This window comes from Coenobita brevimanus, chromosome 13, assembly GCF_032717465.1.
Source record: "Coenobita brevimanus isolate Jiangsu-jjx chromosome 13, ASM3271746v2, whole genome shotgun sequence".
NCBI lineage: Eukaryota > Metazoa > Arthropoda > Malacostraca > Decapoda > Coenobitidae > Coenobita > Coenobita brevimanus.
Window position 1 is genome coordinate 48362008 of NC_136966.1, and position 20744 is coordinate 48382751.

The following is a 20744-nucleotide window of genomic DNA, read 5'->3' on the forward strand; positions in this document are numbered from 1 at the left end:
AATACTCACCTGTTTCATGAAGTTCTTTCACAGTTTGGGCTGAAAGTACAATTCAACAGTGGTGCCACCTATGTGGCAAAGACAATGGCTCACCCTCTGTCAAAATCTTGTTGCCTATGAGTTGTGCTTACCAGTACATCAAATATTTCTGAACACAGAAACATAATTTAAGTGCATATCCAAGTACACTCTAACCTGAAAAAACAAACAAACAGAGGCATTTCAAGGGGCAGGTTCATCCTAAGATTTTGGATACATAATAGCAATGCTTGTATGACTAGACTATTGAAGTACCAGTGCAGTAGCAATTTCATGTCATGAAAACAGTGCAGCAGTAACAACTCTTGTTTTATTTTCACGTGCATTGGTTAACAGTAAATTACATTTTAGTAATTAGCCTAAAATTCAGTTTCATACACTAACTGAAATTAAACATACAGCAATACAGTACTTTCTCACAAATGTATCATTACAGGTAGTTACTGATACGAATGATGCTCCACTTTCAGGATAAATAGCCATGAAGGTCATACATAATAATTTAAATTAGCTGGGCTCAGAAAGAGTACCACTGGATTTCAAAAGTCTTTGCTCACTATCTCATCACTGAACACAGTGAAGTGTACCAATATTAATGTTCACCACAGTACATCATAAAAGAAAGGTACAGTAAACTGAATGGATATATAATAATTCTAATAAATCTCCAGTATATTATGCTATAGGTTAGACTGCTCTGCTAGTCACTAGAGTTCTGCAACAAAATTCCTACGGTACAGGAGAAAGAAGATTGATACTGGGGCTAAATTACAAAATGGTTCATGTTCAAACAGACAAAACAGACAAACTTAACCCCCTTCAATCCAATGATAACTATTTATTTCATTGTTGCTGCTACCCTTCTCGACAATGAGTAAATGAATTTAATATCCAACCCCTACTGTTTGAATAGTTCCTCCTACGCTAATAAAAATTGTTTGCAGAAAGGAATAATGATAATAAATATGCATCACTGGTTTGAAGGATTAGTTATTTCACTAATGATGAAAAAAATAATAAAAAAAATTGATAATATGTATAGTGGTGTGTACCCAACACATGTGCACAGTACTGTACAGGCATTTAGATACAGTATATGAAAATTCAAGTACTACCGAGGTACACTGTTGCAGGCTGCAGCCACACTGTTCATTATGGCAGCTAACTCCTGTCGTGCTTCCTGAACTTTCACTTCTGCCAGTGTCAAGTCAGGTGGGAGGGTGTAGCTCCGTAGCTTGGCTTCCAAGCTGCTAACCTGACAACCATGATATTTATTATTTGAGGGGGTTAAGTACATTAGAGTATGACTGTAACCTACTGAACACAGTTGTCCCTCACTACTCACAGGAGATGGGGAACATAAACACCAGCAAACAGCAAAATTCTGCAAATAAAGAAACCTCTCTGAAGGGAAGTGAAGGGAAGATTGGCCATTAGAATTAAACTGGCCAGCACTCTGTAGGCCCTGATATGCAGCACAAAACAAGATTACAGAATCTGCAAAAGGACTGTGGGAAAATATATTAATGACTAATTTATAGGTGTTAGACTGGCATGGCAGTCTGAAGACATGAGTATGAGCGAAAGAAATGGAAACATTAAGAAATGAACAAGTTGGATAGGATTAGAAACAAATACTTAAAAATGTGAATTAAAACAGCTTATTGACAGAAGTAAGTGTATTTAAAGGTATGGAAACTTAATATAGATACAGTATATGTGTGGATTTCAGGGGTGGAGGAAACATATATGTGCAAGATGATGACTGGGAGTGGTGAATGAATGAGCAAGAAAGCAGTTAAAAGAAAAAAAAAAAAAAAAAAAAGATGAGGAGGAGGGGGTAATGGATAGAAAAGGATAAATGAAGCATAGTATGCATTCAGACATGCTTCCCAAGCACTGGACCCATTTTCTTTCCTAGCCTAAACCCTTCGGCAGAAGGATATCTTTTCTAGCACACAAAAACTGTCTGAAATGAAAAAAAATAAATAAATAAACAAACTGGAACTGAATATAACAATTAAAAAATAGAATAAACTGGAACAGAACACGATGGAACAGACCAGACTAGACTAGACTCGACTACTATATACTAGACATGAACGAACTGAAGGGGTTACCAATACCCTATAATACCCTCAGCCTTAGGACATTTTTCTTGAACATAATAAAACTATCTGGTATCAAATAAAATAAAACAAATATAAGATGTGGGCTGTATGAGGGTTATGCATTCACAGGCAGCTACTCAAAACAACTTAAATAAAGTCTGTGCATACTCAGTTCATCATCTTTACCTTCACTCTACCAATAAATCGAAACAAGAACAGAGGAGCATTCATGGAAAAACATGTCAATGAAAAGCACCAATTAGAACACCAAAGTAGAGGTGAAACTTTTACACCAGAAAAGACTCTATGTATAGCCAGGTGTCATATCCCATAAGGGATGATCATCTTGTATCTGCATTAGTTGTTTTATGGAGAAGGGCACTAACCCTCCACCAACCCACTTGCTGACACACGGGGACGAATGAGGATATAAAGGAGCGTTGTGGTGTGGATGTGGATGTGATAGGAAGCGTTGTGAGGAACACACTGAGGTGGTTTGGCCATGTGGAGAGGATGGAGGGTGAAAGATTGACGAAGAGAGTGTATGTGAGTGAGGTGGAGGGTGGAAGAGGGAGGGGGAGACCGAGGATGAGATGGAGGGATGGGGTGGAGAGGTATATGAGAGAGGGGGGTGTGAGTTGGGAGCAGGGCAGTGAAATGGCGGGGGACAGGGCGACTTGGAGGCGATTTGTTTGTGGCCACCCCAAACGGGATTGAGGCGTCTGGCAATAGATAGATAGATAGAAGATGAATGGTTACCACCCAGCACTGTAAGTGGTTTCCTGGCTTACAGAAAACCATTTAAAGCCACCTGAAAACAAACAAAGAGTAATAAAAAGTGACAGGAAAGTTGGGAGAAAGAGGAAATGTGAGGGCAGACACAGAAAAAGAATGATACATGTGAAGGAAGAAGTAGACAGCATGACATTAAGTGGATGATGGTTGCCACCACCTACCACCAAAGTAATAAAACAATGGCTTTTTTGTTTGCTTTTCTCTTCTTACTCCTTCCTTTGCACATGAAAACAATCAAAACAAAATTATGGCATTATAGCTTTCCATTTCCACTACAGTATCTCCCTTCAATACACAGTACCAATATTACCAAATGAGTAATTACTTGCCATTGAGTTCTTAATAACAATATAATCAAGAAGTCATGTTGTAGCTATGTTAAAAATTATAAATTATTAAAGCTGAAATAAGTCATCAGCTGGTGCATACAAGTACCTCCCAGCTGCCACTTTCGTCAAAGTCCGATCATAAATTTGAGCGATCATAAATTTGCCTCTCGTAACTTTTTGATACCATGCATTATCTTCTTTTATTCTGGCTCTTATCACTAAGCATTGTTATTTTCAGTGAAACATGGGCTAGTTTTTTTTTTTTTTTTTTTTTTTATGCCTTCTTGAAAAGTCATTATCCACTTGATTAGGATCATTCATCCTGATTTGTGTCCAATGGCACGTAAATACATTTTGTTATGAAAGAACAAATGCACAAAATGCACATAATTGGCACCTACACAACTGTTCACTCAATGGCTTTATTAGCTACTCAATTTCAGTGTTACACTGCCCAAATATAATGCAATGTGCAATGTAAGACACTGTTATTCACATGTACAGTAGTTTTGGTGTGGGCTAGATCAGGACTGAGACGTATTAATTTCTAATTGAAAGGATACGCACAATGCATACAGCTGGTACCTGCACAACCATTCACTCACTGTCTTAATTCACTTATATTTAATGTTATTGTACACAGTGTGCAATATACACTGCTATTCACATATTGTTTTGGCGGGGCTAGAATTTCACCACTTGCATCCTTGACATGTGAGACTGCTTCCTTGATCGTGTGAACATCTGATGCACATATATGCCTTTAATGATGCAGCTTGTGTTTTCTTCTATCTTTACTTAACTAATTCTGAATGGCGATATATCAACATACATACGAATACCATAAGTGCGTAACTTGAATCAGTTCCTAACTTTTATCAGGTAAATAGGAATCATTAAAAAAAGAACCAGCATACCTTGATGGCTTCCTTTATACAGCCAGTTCAGCACAAATAATGACCATAACCTTTTTATCAAATGATCTTTCAATATGACCTGTGTTTACGTTTTGATTGGCAGTTGTAATTTTTCAGTTCTACTTAGCCAGACTGTGTTTGAGGACAAAAACCCAGCAGCCCAAGATGCATTTCAAATCCAAAACTCCAGTCTCAACCCGTCAAACATAGCGAGTTTGTGGTAGGCAATTTCGACTTGGTAGATATTTGATCTGCCTTCGAAAATCAAGTTGACCAAATTTAATCACACAAAATTGGAGAAACTACTATAGCCTGTTATTACAACTCAGCAATCACAATGGGGAAAGAGCAATTTCTGGCCAGGATGGAGTAAAAAGGGTAAGAAACACACATATTGCAACGTATTTAATGGACATTGTTCGTTAATGCTGTTGAAATTTCACTGGGGTTCATAGCATCCATTTAATTCGAAAGTCGCTATACCACGATCCATCGTAGTGAAAGTCTACCATACTTTTCATGGTCAGCAGCAAGTAATGTGCAGTAAAATGAAATAACTAGCAGCTGAGGTGAGATGGAAACTTGTTTTAAGACTTTTGTGGGTGGGTGACCCTTTGCCAAAAATGTATCCCCACTGAACCCATGTTATAATTCACAGTACTGTATATGATAAATCATTATGTGATGGATTTTTCCAAAAACATCCTCACCATACAATGAGGACATGCTGTCTTGAGAGAGCAAGAATAAAAATATGAAATAGGTCTTGTGATTCGTGAAAGATGCAGACTGAAGACGTCGATGGACACCAGAATTGAAGAGAGTGTACTGAGAAGGTATGGTCATGTGGAGAGAATGGATAACAACAGACTGGTGAAAAAGGTATATCTGAGCGAATTCGAAGGTGGGAGGAGGCGAGGTAGGCCAAGGAGAGGATGGAGAGATATAGTGGATGAATGTGTGAGGAAGAAAGGTTTGGAAGTTGATGAGGCTAGGGAACTGACAGCAGATCAAGCTGGCTGGATGAATGTTGTGAGGAGAAGTGCATGATCAAGGATTCTGGCACCCCGTTTTAACATGGCAGCATCTGAAGTGACTCTATCGGATACGATTATGTGAAGCTACAGAACGTGGTGAATGTTTTTTGGCATATCCAATACAGTCAGGATTCCAGGGGCTTGAATGATGTGTGAATGGAAGCATGGCCCATTAGATTGGGCAAATTTGGGCTGCCTGGACATTGATACCCCTCACTCTGCCCTAGGGTGGGAAAGGTCCAGATGATGATGATGACGATGACGACGACGACAACGATGATGATGATGATGATGATGATGATGATGATGATGATGATGATGATGTCTTGGGTTTGAAGGGATTTAAAAGCTCCCAGGTAAACTTACTTGCTTTTCAACTTCCTGCAGTTCTGACCATTGCTTACAGAGAGCATCATGCATAATGTTCTTGCTCATTCCTACGTGGTTAAGCTTTGCCTGTAAATGGGGGAAATAATGCATATTACAGTACCAACCACACACATCAATCAGCTTATATTGAAGGAAAAATTTTTCAACGTAGCAACAGCACAGGTAAAATGTGATTCTTAAAAAACTCTAGGGAATAAGTACAACATGGTGGACATTAGAAAAAAAAAGGGGGGGGGGGGCAGACAGCGAGTACAAATCTGACCCAGCAGATAATGAAAACAAACATACAAGTCCTCATTACAAGTTGCTCCCCCTCCTTTTTTTTTTTTTACATTATTTTGTACTAATAAATACTGTACACTGTAACTTATCCATTAATGACTGCAAATCTCCAAGCCCCACTATCCCCAGTTCTGCAAACAGGGTCCAATGTTTTAACTTTCACCAAGGTGTAAAATTTTTTCTTACAGGTTTCAAGAGCTTGAATTTACACACCTGAAAATGTATGTTTCACTCTCATATAACTTATGGTTACTGCAATATCGATCATCAAAGAATGTCAATTGTAAAAATTGTTGCCTCTCAAGTGCAGAAAGAGAGAAAATAAATTGCATCAAAGTAAACTTTGGTCTCATAGATTTGAAGAGCTTGATTTTACATACCAGAAAATGTATATTTCACTCTATGTCAAATTGTTACAGCACAATCACCAAAAAAAAAAAAAAAAAAAAAAAAAAAATACTCCCCAATATGAGCGAGCATGGGATGTCCTTGAGAAATATGAGAGAATAGGAAGTTGGAGGGAGTGCGGGAGGCATCAGGAGGGGGGGAAAGGGAGGAAATATGTCTGCCACACACACCCTATTAATAAGGTCTAGAGGGGGTATGGGGGTAGTTTGGGTGGAAGGGGACACAGAAGGCAGGGTCCAATGGGACAAAGGGAGGTGGAGAGAGGGCCTGGGGAAAGGGGAGGTCTCCACACCTGGGGAGGGGGCCAGATCATGCCTCCCACCACCTGATCTCTTAGTTCCCATTGGCGAGGTCCCATATAATTCATAAAAGAGGTGGTGCTACCTACCGCCAGTTTTTGGTAGCCTCTGTACAATCGACAGACATAGGACTTTGTGAGACATTTTCCATAAATGTCGTTTGGCAGTCATATGTCCTTAGGGGTTTAGAGAATACTGATCAATAAAATTCTGTTTCTATTTATTACCCTTCTTTGCCAATTTTCTCAAGTTCACAGAACCATTTATATGGAAACATTTGCACTGCAGGAAATCAACCATTTCTGCCATATATTCTCAGAAGTCTTTTGCTGATATTATGCTGAAGGAGAGTTTTTGATGAAAAAGTTAGGAGCTTGATGTAAGTACTGTGTTGGTGTGAGCAGCTGCATTACACTGAGGGCACTGTGAATTATTTGAGTTGAATTTTGTGTTGGTACTGACTACTTATTTGTTCCCTTGTGATTACTGGGGTCTACTATTCCATACCTCATACTGATTGATGTCAAAGGTGTAGTTCTTGCACTTTTCCTTCACAAAGTATTCATGCTTCTTATCCTTGGTCAGAACCACCTGCTGCTGGTCCCACACTGCCTCAGCCTGCTTGTGTATGCTGTTATAAAATTCTGTCAAGAGTAACGAGGCTCCCACATGAAGATATATGTTAATATCTCATTAATGACAAATGGCCTTCCTAAGCTGATAAGATCATCCGAAAGTAGCAAGAAGACACATTCTTCATCACCCTGAAAAGGTTAATTATTAACTCCTGCTGAGCTGACTCTTTGTATGGTAGTTTGCTTTCCCTAAGTCACTGTGTTATAACAATGTAAACTGTACCTCTTACGAGGCTTGTAGCTTGGCCTGTGCTGACTGTAGACCCTCACTGTGTCTAAAATGAGATTTGCAGCTCAGTTAACCACTTCCAACAGAGGTCTTTCTTAAATTAAAGAAAGTAAGAAATCAAGAAAAATATGAAAACAAAAAAGGTATCACCAAAGTGTAGGGATTAAGCACAATAATGAATCATTACCTTCCTTATAAGGGCTCCAACATGCTTGCACTGATCACCTACTGGTGCCCCTCCACACTGCTCAGTCTCTGCAAGCCTCCCTATTCAGTCCCTTATCCCTGAGGTCACACAGTATGGCCTTGTCCCAGGCCTGTTTTGGTCTGCCTCATGCAACCCTACCCTTGACATTAACACCTCTCACCTTCTGCACCCAACTGTCATCTTCCGCTACAAGATGCCCAAGTCATCTCGCTCTACTCCTCAGCACCAATATAATCAAGTCTCATTCTTCCTCTCAACATACACAAACCATATCACTCTTCTCCTCGGCACCAATACATTCAAGTCTCATCCTTCCTCTCTTCATTCCTTACCCTAGCCCCCCAGGTCTCGCATTCACAGATGCACTACACAATCATCTAATAACTATCAGTTCTGTACTTCTGTACCATCTAGTACCCTCTTCCTTCACTTCCAAGGTCTCTACTGTACAGTATTATCCTAACACATGCTGTATACACGGATCCCTAAGCACAGAGAGAGAGAGCCCTCTAAATGTTAAGAAAGGCAATAACACCCTGAACTTCTAACTACTCCTTACCCTGGCCACAGAGCTAGCTCCAGCCCCACCTCCAGCACATAACATGTCCTCTAAACTTAAACAGTTTTGATCCAATTTTAACCAAACTTGATGGAAGGGTTGCAAGTTAGGCAAGGATGACAGGGATCAATTTGGAGGACAACCAGACAAAGGTCAGTCACAGGGCATGGTCAAAGTCTGACCTATGTGTGAATAAAATAACTACAATCAGTTCTGATCTGATCTGGACCAAACTTGGTGAGAGTGTTGAGGGTCAGTCAAGGAGCTGACCTACTGTTTTTAAGAACAAAAGGTAAAAGGTCAAGGTCACAATGGCAAGGTCTAACTTAATTAGTTTTTATATGATTTTGATCAATCTTCTTAGAAGGGTTCAGGGCAGGCCAAGAATGAAGGGAATTGAGTTTGAGGACAATCAGTTACAGGTCACAGTCACCAGATAAAGCCAAAGTTTAACCTGAATATGTTTTAGTGTACAAGTATTTTCTTGGTGTTTATTAGCATTTACAATGCCTGCACTAGCTCCTTAACCCATAGAATGTAGAAATTTGAAGTGCAGGTCTGTTGCACAGCCTGAGATGACTTGTGCTTCATGGGTTAAAGATGCACTTCACATACACCTGGCAGATACTTATTCAACTGACTATCAAAATGAACAAGGGATGTTAAACCCTTGCCATGTGCTTCTTTGTACATATATAGTTCATTCAACCAGCTCAAACCCCTGTCAATGCCTGAGCCTCAACAACTTCCATATTTTGCTTTCTCACACAGTCTGTTATTGCATTCAACCATCTTTCTCTAGGCCTACCATGTGCCTTGCTTTCTCACACAGTCTATTATTGCATTCAACCATCTTTCTCTAAGCCTACCACGTACAGCAACTTGCTTTCTCACACAGTCTATTATTGCATTCAACCATCTTTATCCAGGCCTACCATGTACCTTACTTTCTCAAACAGTTTATTATTACATTCAACCACCTTCCTCTAGGCCTACTATGTACCCTGCTTTCTCACACGGTCTGTTAATGCATTCAACCATCTTTCTCTTGGCCTACCACGTACCTTGCTTTCTCACACGGTCTATTACTGCATTCAACCATCTTTCTCTTGGCCTACCATGAACCCTGCTTTCTCACAGTCTATTTTTGCATTCACCAATTTTTCTCTTGGCCTACCATCCCTTCTTAAACACATAAACACATTAAAATATACTGCAACCACTACACATATACATGTACTGTCTATTGTACATGTATATCCATTCTCCCTACATGACCAAACTATCTAGGCACACACTCTTCTCCCAACTTACCAACATACTTACTCTAAATCATATTTTTTCACAAATCCTGTGTTTCTTATCTTACACACACACACACACACACACACACACACACACACACACACACACACAAATATATATTCCTCAAGCCTCATTTCCTTCTTACTTTCAACTTTTCATGCTCAAGACATACCAGTCTCATACCCATACATAAAACTATGCATTACACACCTTCATGAACTTACAGTCTCCATTTTCAGACCTCTGTTTCACATGAAGTCCTTCATAGTACTAGTCATCTTTCTTCCCTGAGCCACTCTCTAGCTACTTCCTTTGTACATTTTTTCCCTTCTTTTCAATCACTGTACATGTACTAAGGTACTTCAACTTATTTTCAAGTTCAAGTCTCGCTCCACTTACCAGCATTAACAAATAATTGACCAGCATCAACATCGTAAACTATTTTTCATTTAAGAATTGGGTGACGATATAACATTATCATTAATAATTCATGATATGGCAATAATGCACTCGACGTAGTGCTGCTTGGGGTATCTGCCCTTTTCTCACTTCTATCCTTCCTCTTCTGTCTTTCTTTCCTTCATTCTTTTCTCTTCCTTCTGCCTGTGGGTTACTCTACACTAAGTGGCAAGCCAAATGGTTTCCTGTATACCAGGAAATCATTTACTATGATGGATGGTAACCATATAACCAAATTATGGTGCCTGGTGGTTTTGTGGGTAATTAAGGTGCTCAAACTGGATTGAGCCTGTTTAAGTTTATTTCCAAGGAGTGGTTGGGGTTTACTGCTCATGTAATGACAGTCAGTGATGAGCAAAGTTGGCCACTCTCATCTTAAATGTCAGCACCAACTTGCCTAGCCCCTGGTTCCTACGCTCCTTATGGGGCGAAATAGGATTGGTTGATGCATGGATGGATGGATGGTAACAACAACTGTACCGAGAAACCAAAGCATATCAACACATCATCATCATCATCATCACCTAATCCTGTGTTGCCCCATGAGAAGAGTAGATGCCCGGGGCTAGGCAAGTTGGTCCTGACATTTAAAATGAGAGTGACCACCCTCACTCATCCTTGTGTGACATTACGTGTGCAATAAACCCTAACCACCTCTTGGATATAAACCTACACACGCTCAATTCAGTTGGTGCGTCTTAGTTATCCACTAAATCACCGGGTGCCATAATTTGGTTAAATGGTTACCACCCAGTGTAGTACTGTAAATGGTTTCCTGGTGTACAGGAAACCATTTGGTTTGTCGCTCAGTGTAAAGTCACCCAAAGACAGAAGGAAGAGGAATGAATGAAAGAAAGAAAGAAAGAAAGAAAGAAGAGAAAGGATGGAAGGAAGGAAGGAAACGACACTCACCCAAGAGCTGCGCTACATCGAGTCACCCGCAGACAGAAGGAAGAGGAAAGAATGACAGAAAAGGAAGGAAGAGTGGAAAGGGCAGTCACCCAAGAGCAGCACTACATCAGGTGAATATAAACACATTGCACTTATAACAGCTGGTACTATCAAAACAAGAAGCTGCCTTCTAAAATAATGAAAAATCTAAGAAATGGCATGCACTTGCATTTGTAGCTTTAGGACAATTCTCCACAGTACAGTACAGTTCATCTATCTAATGCCAGACGCCTTACTCCCATGAGAAGTGGCCACAAGCAAATCACCTCCATGTCGTCCTGTCCCCCGCCATTTTGCTGCCTTCCCCTCAGCTTACACTCCAATCTCTCATATTCCTCCCCACTCCATCCTTCCACTTCATCCTCAGCCTCCCCCCTCCCCCCTCTCCCCTCTCCCCCTCACTCACATACACACTCCTTGTTAGTCTCTCACTCTCCATCTTCTCCACATGGCCAAACCACATCAGCGTATTCCTCCTAATGCTTTCTATCACATCCATGGCCATACCACCGTGCTCCTTTACTTCCTCATTTGTCAGTCTGACTCTCCAATTAACTCCACATGCTCCTCTCAAATACAAGTAACTCATTTCCACTGCTGTCTTTATTGACTTGCGTCCTTCCAACAAGGTCCAAGCTTCGCTTCCATATGCTAAAGTTGGTATCACAATACTATCATGTGGCAACTTCTTTACTTCCATGCTCACTTCCCTGTTTCTTATCCATCCATCATCTAATCCTGTGTTGCCCCATGAGGGGCATAGAAGCCCTGGGCTAGGCAAGTTGGTCCTGACATTTAAGATGAGAGCAACCAGCCTCATTCATCCCTGAGTGGTAAAACACAAGCAAGAAACCCTAACCACCCCTTGGATTGAAACCTGCACTGGCTCAATCTGACTGGAGCCCCTTAATACCCAATGAACCACCTGGCACCATAATTTGGTTATATGGTTACCACCCAACATAGTAAATGGTTTCCTGGTGTACAGGAAACCATTTGGCTTATCACGCAGCAGAGTCACCCACAGGCAGAAAGAACAGGAAGAAATGAAGGAAAGAAAGACAGAGGAGGAAGTGCCAAGCCACCCATAAGCAGCAGGAAGACAAGAGTCTAAAGACAAAAGAGGGAGGAAGGAAGGAATGGAATGGAATGGAATATAAAGTTTAGGCCAAAGGCCAAGCACTGGGACCTGATAGGTCATTCAGCGCTTTGATGAGTGAGATATGAAAGACGATAGTTTAAAAGAATGAGTATAAAAATTGAGAAAACTACTACACAATAATCATGCAACTAAAATCGTAGGTAAAATGAAAACAGATGTAGTCAGCAAGCCCTAAAACATAAGTATGACAACACCAATCACAGCTTGCAGTATAGCCCTGTCTCCTTTAAAAATGCCATAACGCTAGAAACATTTGCCCTATTACATAAAACAACTGATAGGGATCCCCTATTTGTTAAAAATTTCGCCCAAGAGCGGGTACAGGTCGGACAGTCCAATAAGAAATGCCTGCAAGTTATTGTGACTTGACAGATGTCACACTGGGGTGGGGCCCCTCGGTCCAAAAGGAACTCATGAGTCAAACGCGTATGGCCAATTCGCAGCCTAGTCAACCTCGTCTCAAAACCCCGACAAGCCTGAGAAGAGGATGACCAGGCATAAACCGATGGCCGAATCTCTTTATACTTCGAGTTATTGGCCAGGGAGGGGGAAGCCCATCTCGCCTGCCACTCAGACCAAACAAAGTTACGGATAATGGTCTTCAAATCAGAATAGGGAACCTTATTATACCCAACAGAAGGAAGAGAACATGCCGATTTTGCCTCTTTGTCAGCAAATTCGTTCCAATAGAGATTAACATGTGACGGTATCCAGCAGAACGAAACAAATTTATACTTTGTAGCCAGGCGCCAAAGCCAAGACTGAATCTTCCTTATTATAGGGTGGAATGTGTTAAACTGCTTAATGGTGGTCAAGCTTCCATAGGAGTCTATATATATTGTAAATGTCTTTCCCGGCATTGAGTAAGCCTCTTCAAGAGCCTTCTCAATAGCAGTTAGTTCAGCAGTGAGAACAGATGCATTATTAGAAAGCCGTCTAAGACGTACACCCCCTTCATGGACGACAGCACAGCCTACACCAAGGGGTGACTTTAAGCCATCAGTATACAACTTTACTGAGTCTCTGTGGAGAAAGTCATGGCGCAAAAACTTCGATTTAGTTTCTTCATCCGAAAAGATTTTTCTACGAATGGTTTTGGGACACACATTAGGTTCTGGAATGAGCCAAGGAGGGAGACTGCTGTAGCTTACTGGTTCAATTTTTTGCTCCCTCAGTGATGCATCACCCACAGGAAGCATGCGAATCTGGAATGGTATAGAGGCTCTAGGACCACAGAACTTAGACGGGTCACACTGCAACAGAACATCAACACAAGGATTGGTGTAATGATTGCTCTTAATTCGCGCAATGTAGCGAAGCCCTAACTCATGCCTGCGTAAGTCCAGAGGAAGCTGGTCTGTATCTACATATAAACTCTCCACAGAGGAAGTGCAGTAGGCACCCGAGCACAGTCGTAGTCCCATCTTGTGGAGCACATCAAGCTCATGAAGTTTGGTCTTACATGCAGAGGAATAAATTTGGCATGCGTGGTCAACCTGTGACCGGCACAAAGAGTTATAGAGCCTGAGAAGGGAGTTCCTATCAGCACCCCAATCAAAACCAGAGACCACCCTAAGGATATTTAATGATTTCTTGACTTTAAGCTTCAGATAATCAATGTGCTGTGACCAGGAGAGACGTAAGTCAAAGATCATACCCAGAAACTTAACCTCCTTCTCAAAAGGGATGATGTCGTTGTTTAACTTTAAGTGTGGGACAACCTCCTGGCGTGTGCTTCTAGTGAAGTGGACTGCAACAGTCTTGGAAGGTGAAATGCAAAAACCATTATCATCAGCCCAAAGACAAATAGTATATATGGAGGAGGAAGGAAGGAAGGCAGGAAAGGGCAGTCACCTGAGAGTAGCATTACATTAAGTAACTGGATGGTAAGCGTCCTCACCTACCACAAAACTCTGCTTTCAATTGCATAATTTCTGTAAGTTCTTCACGTATTTATGTACACAATACACAGCCAAAAAACTGAACTTGAGAGGGTAAGGTTTCAATTTAAGTGCATACCTTCTTATTTCATCAAGCTTCCATGAGAGATCTTTACTCATTTCCAAAAGTTGGCAGGTTCTCCCTCTCTCTTGTTCTTGTTCATTGACTACCTGGAGGAAGAAAAAACTGTGTATGCAATGTATTCTATTTCCCTAAAAATGTTCTCATCATAGCTTAGATTTATTGAATCATCATCATCATCACCATCATCCCACCACTTTTCCCACCCACATTAGGGGTGAGGTGAGGTCAAGGAAGCACGGAAAAATAATGACAGTGGGAAGACTACGTAACAGCATGACCAATGAAATGGGCCACACTCATTCACTCACCATTCAGGCATCCAGAATTCTGACTCTAATTCACAAGCATACCTTTCCACACACATGCATTTCATATTACCTGTCAAGCAGAGTCAATCCAATATAATGTTAAAATATGGGTGCCAAACCCTTGTCATGCACTCCTCTACATAAAATTAATTTCCATTTTATGTAAAGCAAATTTACATACGTATTAAAGCAGTTTACAGAATCAGCGGGGAAAATTTTATTTTTAATAACTATTTGGGAGTACATAATTTTGTTGAGAAAATCTAACTTTTGATGACAGCACCCTGGGTCTGGCATACAAGTGTGAGGAGCACAGACATTCAGGCTACTTTGTGAAATTACCAGTCAGACATACAATCAATGGACGCAATGAAGCAAACAATATAAAGAATGAAAAAGGTTATGGGAAGCAGAATATGTCACAGGCTAAACACATGTAATGCTACCTGCACTGTCTATGCAACATATGTGAAATGGTATACATAATATAAGGGCCATTCTGTACACCAGTATATTGAAGCAGCTTAACACATTTGAAGATTGTGAAATGCATTATTTGCAAAAGATACTATTCACATACACAGCACTCCATGTAACATGCACTGTCTGGTAAAATAACCCTAACACTCTGTACATTTTCAAGGAATGCTGGAAAATAACAATGTCATCAATCAGTGTGCTGGCAGATAATACCAATTAACGGAGAAGACGCTGAGTTAACCCCTTCTTTACCGAGAGATCCTGTTGAAACTAGGCTGACCAATCCCCTCCCACAGTGACTCAACCCTGCTTCCTCTTGTGTGGGTAAAATCAACTCTATATATACCCTTTACAATGTGCTATCTATGTTTTGTCTACTGTCACACAAAATCAATATAAATCAAACATAACTAACCTTTACCCACTTCCTGGTGAGACCATCTCATTCACTGAGCCCCATAACTGTCAGTAATATCATTCGTTTCCAGGATCAAAATCAGTATTACAATCACTCAAAGATACCAAATTCACCACTAGATGTGCCAGTATAACTAAATCTCAGTATGTGTAGATGGGCGCACTCACCATCCACTCAATGTAGTGCTGCTCTCGGGTGTCTGCCCTTTCCTCTCCTCCATCCTTCTTTCCTTCCATCCTCTTCTGCTTTTCTTTTCTTCATTCTTTCCTCTTCCTTCTGTCTGTGGGTGACTCTACACTAAGTGACAAGTTAAATGGTTTCCTATACACCAAGAAACCATTTACTGTGCTGCATAGTAACCATATAACCAAATTTTGGTGCCTGGTAGTTTAGTGGGTAATTATGGCACTCCAATCGGATTGAGCCGGTGAAGGTTTATATCCAAGGGGTCGTTGGGGTTTATTGCTCACGTAATGCCACTCAGGGATGAGTGAGGCTGGTCACTCTCATCTTAAATGTCAAGACTACCTTGCCTAGCCCTGGGCTCCTACACTCCTCATGGGGCAAAGTAGGATTGGATGATGAATGATGATGAACGAATGAAGAAGAAGCTCCCTCAAACTGTCCGATGATGTACTTTACTCCATTATGATAAACGAAAATGGCCCTGGTTACCTACACGAAAGTAAAAGCTTTGTTGCTCCACCCCAGTTCATCTGATTAAGTAGACCCGCTGACCCCACATATGCAACTGCCTCAACAGTGTTGTCCCACCGTTGATGTTGTGTCTACGTCTTAGTCTGGGACATGTTGTGCTGTGCTCCATTATGTGTGTTATGTTATGAGGACCTATTCTACAAGCTGGGCATGTGTCATCTGTGATTCCACCCAGCCAAATCTAAGCTGGCTGCTGAGGAAGGTTTGGTGATGTCCTGCTCAAAGTCTAGATAGGTGAACTTGATCATCTCTATTCAAAAGCACCTCAGATGGGAGGACATCAGGAGGGAGGGCTTGAAGTTTGGTGTTATGATCAAGGTGTTGTATTGTCCTGTGCATGAAATGATTATGTAGGTGATTCTTCATTTCTAGTGCTGGAATACCTGGAGGTGGAATACTATTGTACAGGGTTTTATAGTGATTGTGTGGTGATTGTTTTATGTACCTATGTGTATTGTGTGTCTCTGTTATGTAATGAGAAGGGTGTTGAGTACTGGCACAAGCTGCTGCATTAAACTGTGCACCCCTTATATAAAGATAGTTACTGACAAGAAGGACTTTAGTTTAAGTAAGTCAGCTGTGAGTGTGGTTTTGGTGCAGCCACTGATGCAAAGGGCATTGCTCTGTATGGTTTGCAAAGTGCTGAAGTGAGTATCAGATAAGATGGGAGTACCCCATGCTGGGGAGGCTTAGGACATCACTGATCTAATGTACTGTTTGTTGAGTAGAGCTTCCCCCCCCCCCTGAAGTCTGGCCCTATAGTTCCCCTTAGTGTACTGAATTAGCATGTACAACACCTGTTGATGTCTTGTATGTGGTCCTTAAAGGTGAGTCCAGTGTCAATGTCACAGAGTGTGCAGCACACATACATTGAGTGTGATGTGAGGGGAGTACCTGTGTTCATTTTTACTGCTGGTGATGATTGAGGTCGTGGACTTGGCTGGGGCAATTGTTGTATGTTTCGAGTGGAAAATAAATAAATGAAACAAAAGCATTCAGGGGCTGAATGCCAATCACCCACCAAAATATGTTGTTAGCTAATGTACAAGTTACCCACAAACCAAAATTGAAGAATATCTGCAAAACTCTAAAGAATTCAGTTACCGCATTTCACAAAAACCCAATCCATATTCACCCCAGTTGCACTAATTCTTATCAAATTGATTACCTTCCCTGAATCATTGTTTTAGGACTTTTCCTTTAACATATGGAGAAGCATCAGCAAGAGGACACTGCCAAAAACTGCATAAGAAGAGAGGTGATAAAGACATAAGGAAATTCAGTTTCCCAAACAGAGCAATTGATCAATGGAATGCACTACCGAATGAAATAGTGTGTGCCAAAACAATTCACAAATTTAAGGATATGTACGATAAATATGGTTCAAGACACAGGACAGTACGAGCTTGACTCATTCCTGTAAAGATACAATTAGGTAAGGTAAGAACACACACACAAACTATATCGCATCACCTTGCTAAAGGCGGGCAACAATAAATAAATATATATACAGTATCTTGAATGTGTGAAAGGTATTGTTATCTGGGGGACATGTTACAAGCTGGAGGTTGGGCACAAGCAAGTTCAGTGGCTAGGGTATGGAGTGGTTGGAGGAAGTTCAGGGAGCTGTTACTCCTAACACTGAGAGGGCTGTTCCTCCATGCTATGGGATATTTGTCTGTGGCATGTGTTAAGAGTGTAATGGTACATGGTAGTGAGACCTGGGCGGTAAAGAAAGAGGATATTTGTGGGTTCAAATGTACAGAACTGGCAATGATTAGATGGACATGTAATGCATCCTTGAATATGAGACCACTGAAGAAAGCACGTCATTTTATGACATTTTCTCATGTGATCATGATGAAGTGATGACATCACAATCTATTGTTACCACAACAAACAACCAAAATACCACTACGAGGGGACTTAACAAAAACTAAGAACAGTGTCTCCATTTCTAATAAGCTTCCATTTATTACGTGATACATATGACAGAACTGATTTTGATCTATTGCTGGCATTCTTCATTCTAGATATGCATGCATAAAAAAAAAAAAAAAAAAAAAAAAATCAGCAATGAAGGGGCTAATACAGTAAACCCTGAAAACCAAACTGGACTGACTAGCACCTTGTAAAGACAGAACTTTTCTTGTATGTTAATATTACAGAATTTAGGAAATATCAGTAGATACAAAAACACTTGCATTACTTACTTAAGAAAAAGTCAAGAGTGTGCATCAATTGACAACTAACCTACCTGCATGTGCTCAGATTCCAAATGATTTGCAGCCAAAATTATATTTGTACTTGTCGGAATCTGAACATCCAGTACCTGGAAGAGATACAGATCTTAGTATTGTACAATCCAACGAAGACTTACATACAATACCACAAATATATATATATATATATATACAGTATATAAAATAAAGAAATAATTTAGTTTTATGCCAGGTATCCCCGAAGGGCTAAGGCATTGCCTCGGGGTAGAGGACTTTTGGATTGGAGCGTGTAGCATTTTATGACCGGATGCCCTTCCTCATGTCTACCAATGACCCTTGAGTGGATTCGATCCTCCGAACCTTAGGTCAGAGTAGAGCGCTCTAACCCACTGAGCCACGGCTGCTGCATATATACATATATATATATATATACAGTACATACTGTATCTATCTATCTATCTATATACTGTATCTATCTATCTATCTATCTATCTATCTATATATACTCTATCTATCTATATCATCATCATCATCAGCCATTACATGTCTACTGTTGAACAAAGGCCTCTCCCAACCTTCTCCATGAATTCCATGACTGAGCCAATCTTTGCCACCTTTTCCCTGCAAATTTCTCTGTCTCATCTCTCCATCTCCTGCCTGGCCTTTTTCTGCTATGCTTACTATCTCTTGATGTCCAGTCAGTCAGTCTCTTGTTCCATCGGTTATCCCTTATTCTCACTACATGGCCGGCCCACCTCCATTTATGTTCTTTTATAACTTCTATAATATCTTTGACTTTAGTCTGCTCTCTCACTCAAGTTGATCTTTTCCTGTCTCTTAAAGTTATTCCCAACAATGACCTTTCCATTGGTCTCTGAGAACGGATTAATTTATTTTCCATTGATTTTGTCAGTTTCCAGGTCTCACAACTGTATGTCATAGCTGGAATTATACATTCGTTACATACTTTTTGTTTCATACAAACTGATAAGCTACTTTTCATAATGTCTCTGTGTTTACCGAAAGCTTTCCATCCAATTGCAATGCGTCTTTTTATTTCGCTATCACGATCTTTCGTTAATTTTAGTATTTACCCCAAGTAATTGTACTCCACGACTTCTTCAAGAATTTCTTTGCTTATTCTGATGATGCTCTTTGGCATCTGTGGATTAAACATTACTTCAGTTTTACTCTGGTTCATCTTTAGCCCTACTTTGAGACTTTCTCTATTCAGGTCTTTTAACATTTCTTGCGATGCCTCTGCTGTTTCTGAGATTAGGACAGTGTCATTTGCAAATCTAAATGATTTTGCTTTTCTCCATCTATGTTCACTTCTTTGTTTTCCTAGTCCAGCCTTCTGAAAATACTTTCTAGGAATGCTGTGAATAATTTTGGTGAAATTGTATCTCCCTGATGCACGCCCTTCTCAATCTTAATTTTTTTTGAGTCCTTATGTAATTCAACTGTAGCAGTTGCCTCCTTATACATGTTTTCAAGCAGTTTTACAGGGTTCTCAGTCACTCCTTGTTCTTGCAGTGAATTTATAATTGCTATGTGCTGCACTGAGTCGAAAGCCTTTTCGTAATCAACAAAACCTAAGCACAGTGGTTTATTATATTCTGTAGTTTTCTCAACTAGCTGATTTACTGTGTGTAGATGATCAATAGTCGAATACCCGCTTCGGAATCCTACCTGTTTCCTCCAAATTTGTTGTTATTCGTTCGTAAGGACGTTAGTGAAGTGTTTGTAAATGACTGATAATAAGCTAATGGGTCGATAGTTACCAAAATCCTTAGAGTCACCTTTTTTGTAAGGTAAAACAACTATTGCATTACACCATGTTTTGGGAATTTTCTTCTTTTCTATACATTGAGTAAATAAGTGAGCAAGCCTATTTTGTACTTCTACTCATGCATCCAACAGTAAATCTGCTACTATTCCATCTTCTCTGGGAGCATTCCCTCTTTTCATATTTTTAAGAGAAATATTTACTTCATCTGGCGTTACCTCAGGTTTTTCACTTGTGTTGACTGAAAAGTTACCTATTGGTACTAAGGTCTTTGATGCATACAGTTGTTTGTAAAATTCCTCAACTCTCTTCATCATCTTATCTTTGCATTTAATGACTTCACCGTTTTTGTCTTTCAATGATGTAATTTGTTGCTTTCCTAGTGCATTTTACTTCGGACCTGTTTCAGACGTTTTCCTTTTTTGATGGTTTCTTTGATCTGATCCGTTTCTCTTTCTTTTTCTTCTCTTGGTCTTTTGTTGATAAGCTTATTTAATTTCGTTCATTCTATTTCATCTTTCTTTGTTTTTACTTTCATTTCCTTTCTTATTTTCATAAGCTCGAGTGTCTTTCCTGAATACTTCTTTGCTTTGGTAGTATTAGGTTTTCCTACTACCTCCATTGATTCTTTTAACACTTTTGTTAGTCTGTCATTAAGCTCATCAATGTC

General features: G+C 40.1%; 1 protein-coding gene across 1 annotated transcript in view; it reads right to left on the minus strand.

Moving 5' to 3' along the window:
• Nucleotides 1-402: 402 nt before the first annotated feature.
• The window catches only part of LOC145416333 (HAUS augmin-like complex subunit 1), a 68301-nt gene continuing 47959 nt past the window's right edge, over nucleotides 403-20744 (minus strand). Inside the window, exons 5-9 of the mRNA XM_080285334.1 lie at nucleotides 18317-18395; nucleotides 14135-14222; nucleotides 7115-7238; nucleotides 5595-5684; nucleotides 403-1294 (exon numbers count right to left, since the gene is read on the minus strand). Of these exons, the coding sequence (XP_080141460.1) occupies nucleotides 1151-1294; nucleotides 5595-5684; nucleotides 7115-7238; nucleotides 14135-14222; nucleotides 18317-18395 (525 nt within the window). The 3' untranslated portion in view covers nucleotides 403-1150. The remainder of the gene's footprint in view (nucleotides 1295-5594; nucleotides 5685-7114; nucleotides 7239-14134; nucleotides 14223-18316; nucleotides 18396-20744) is intronic.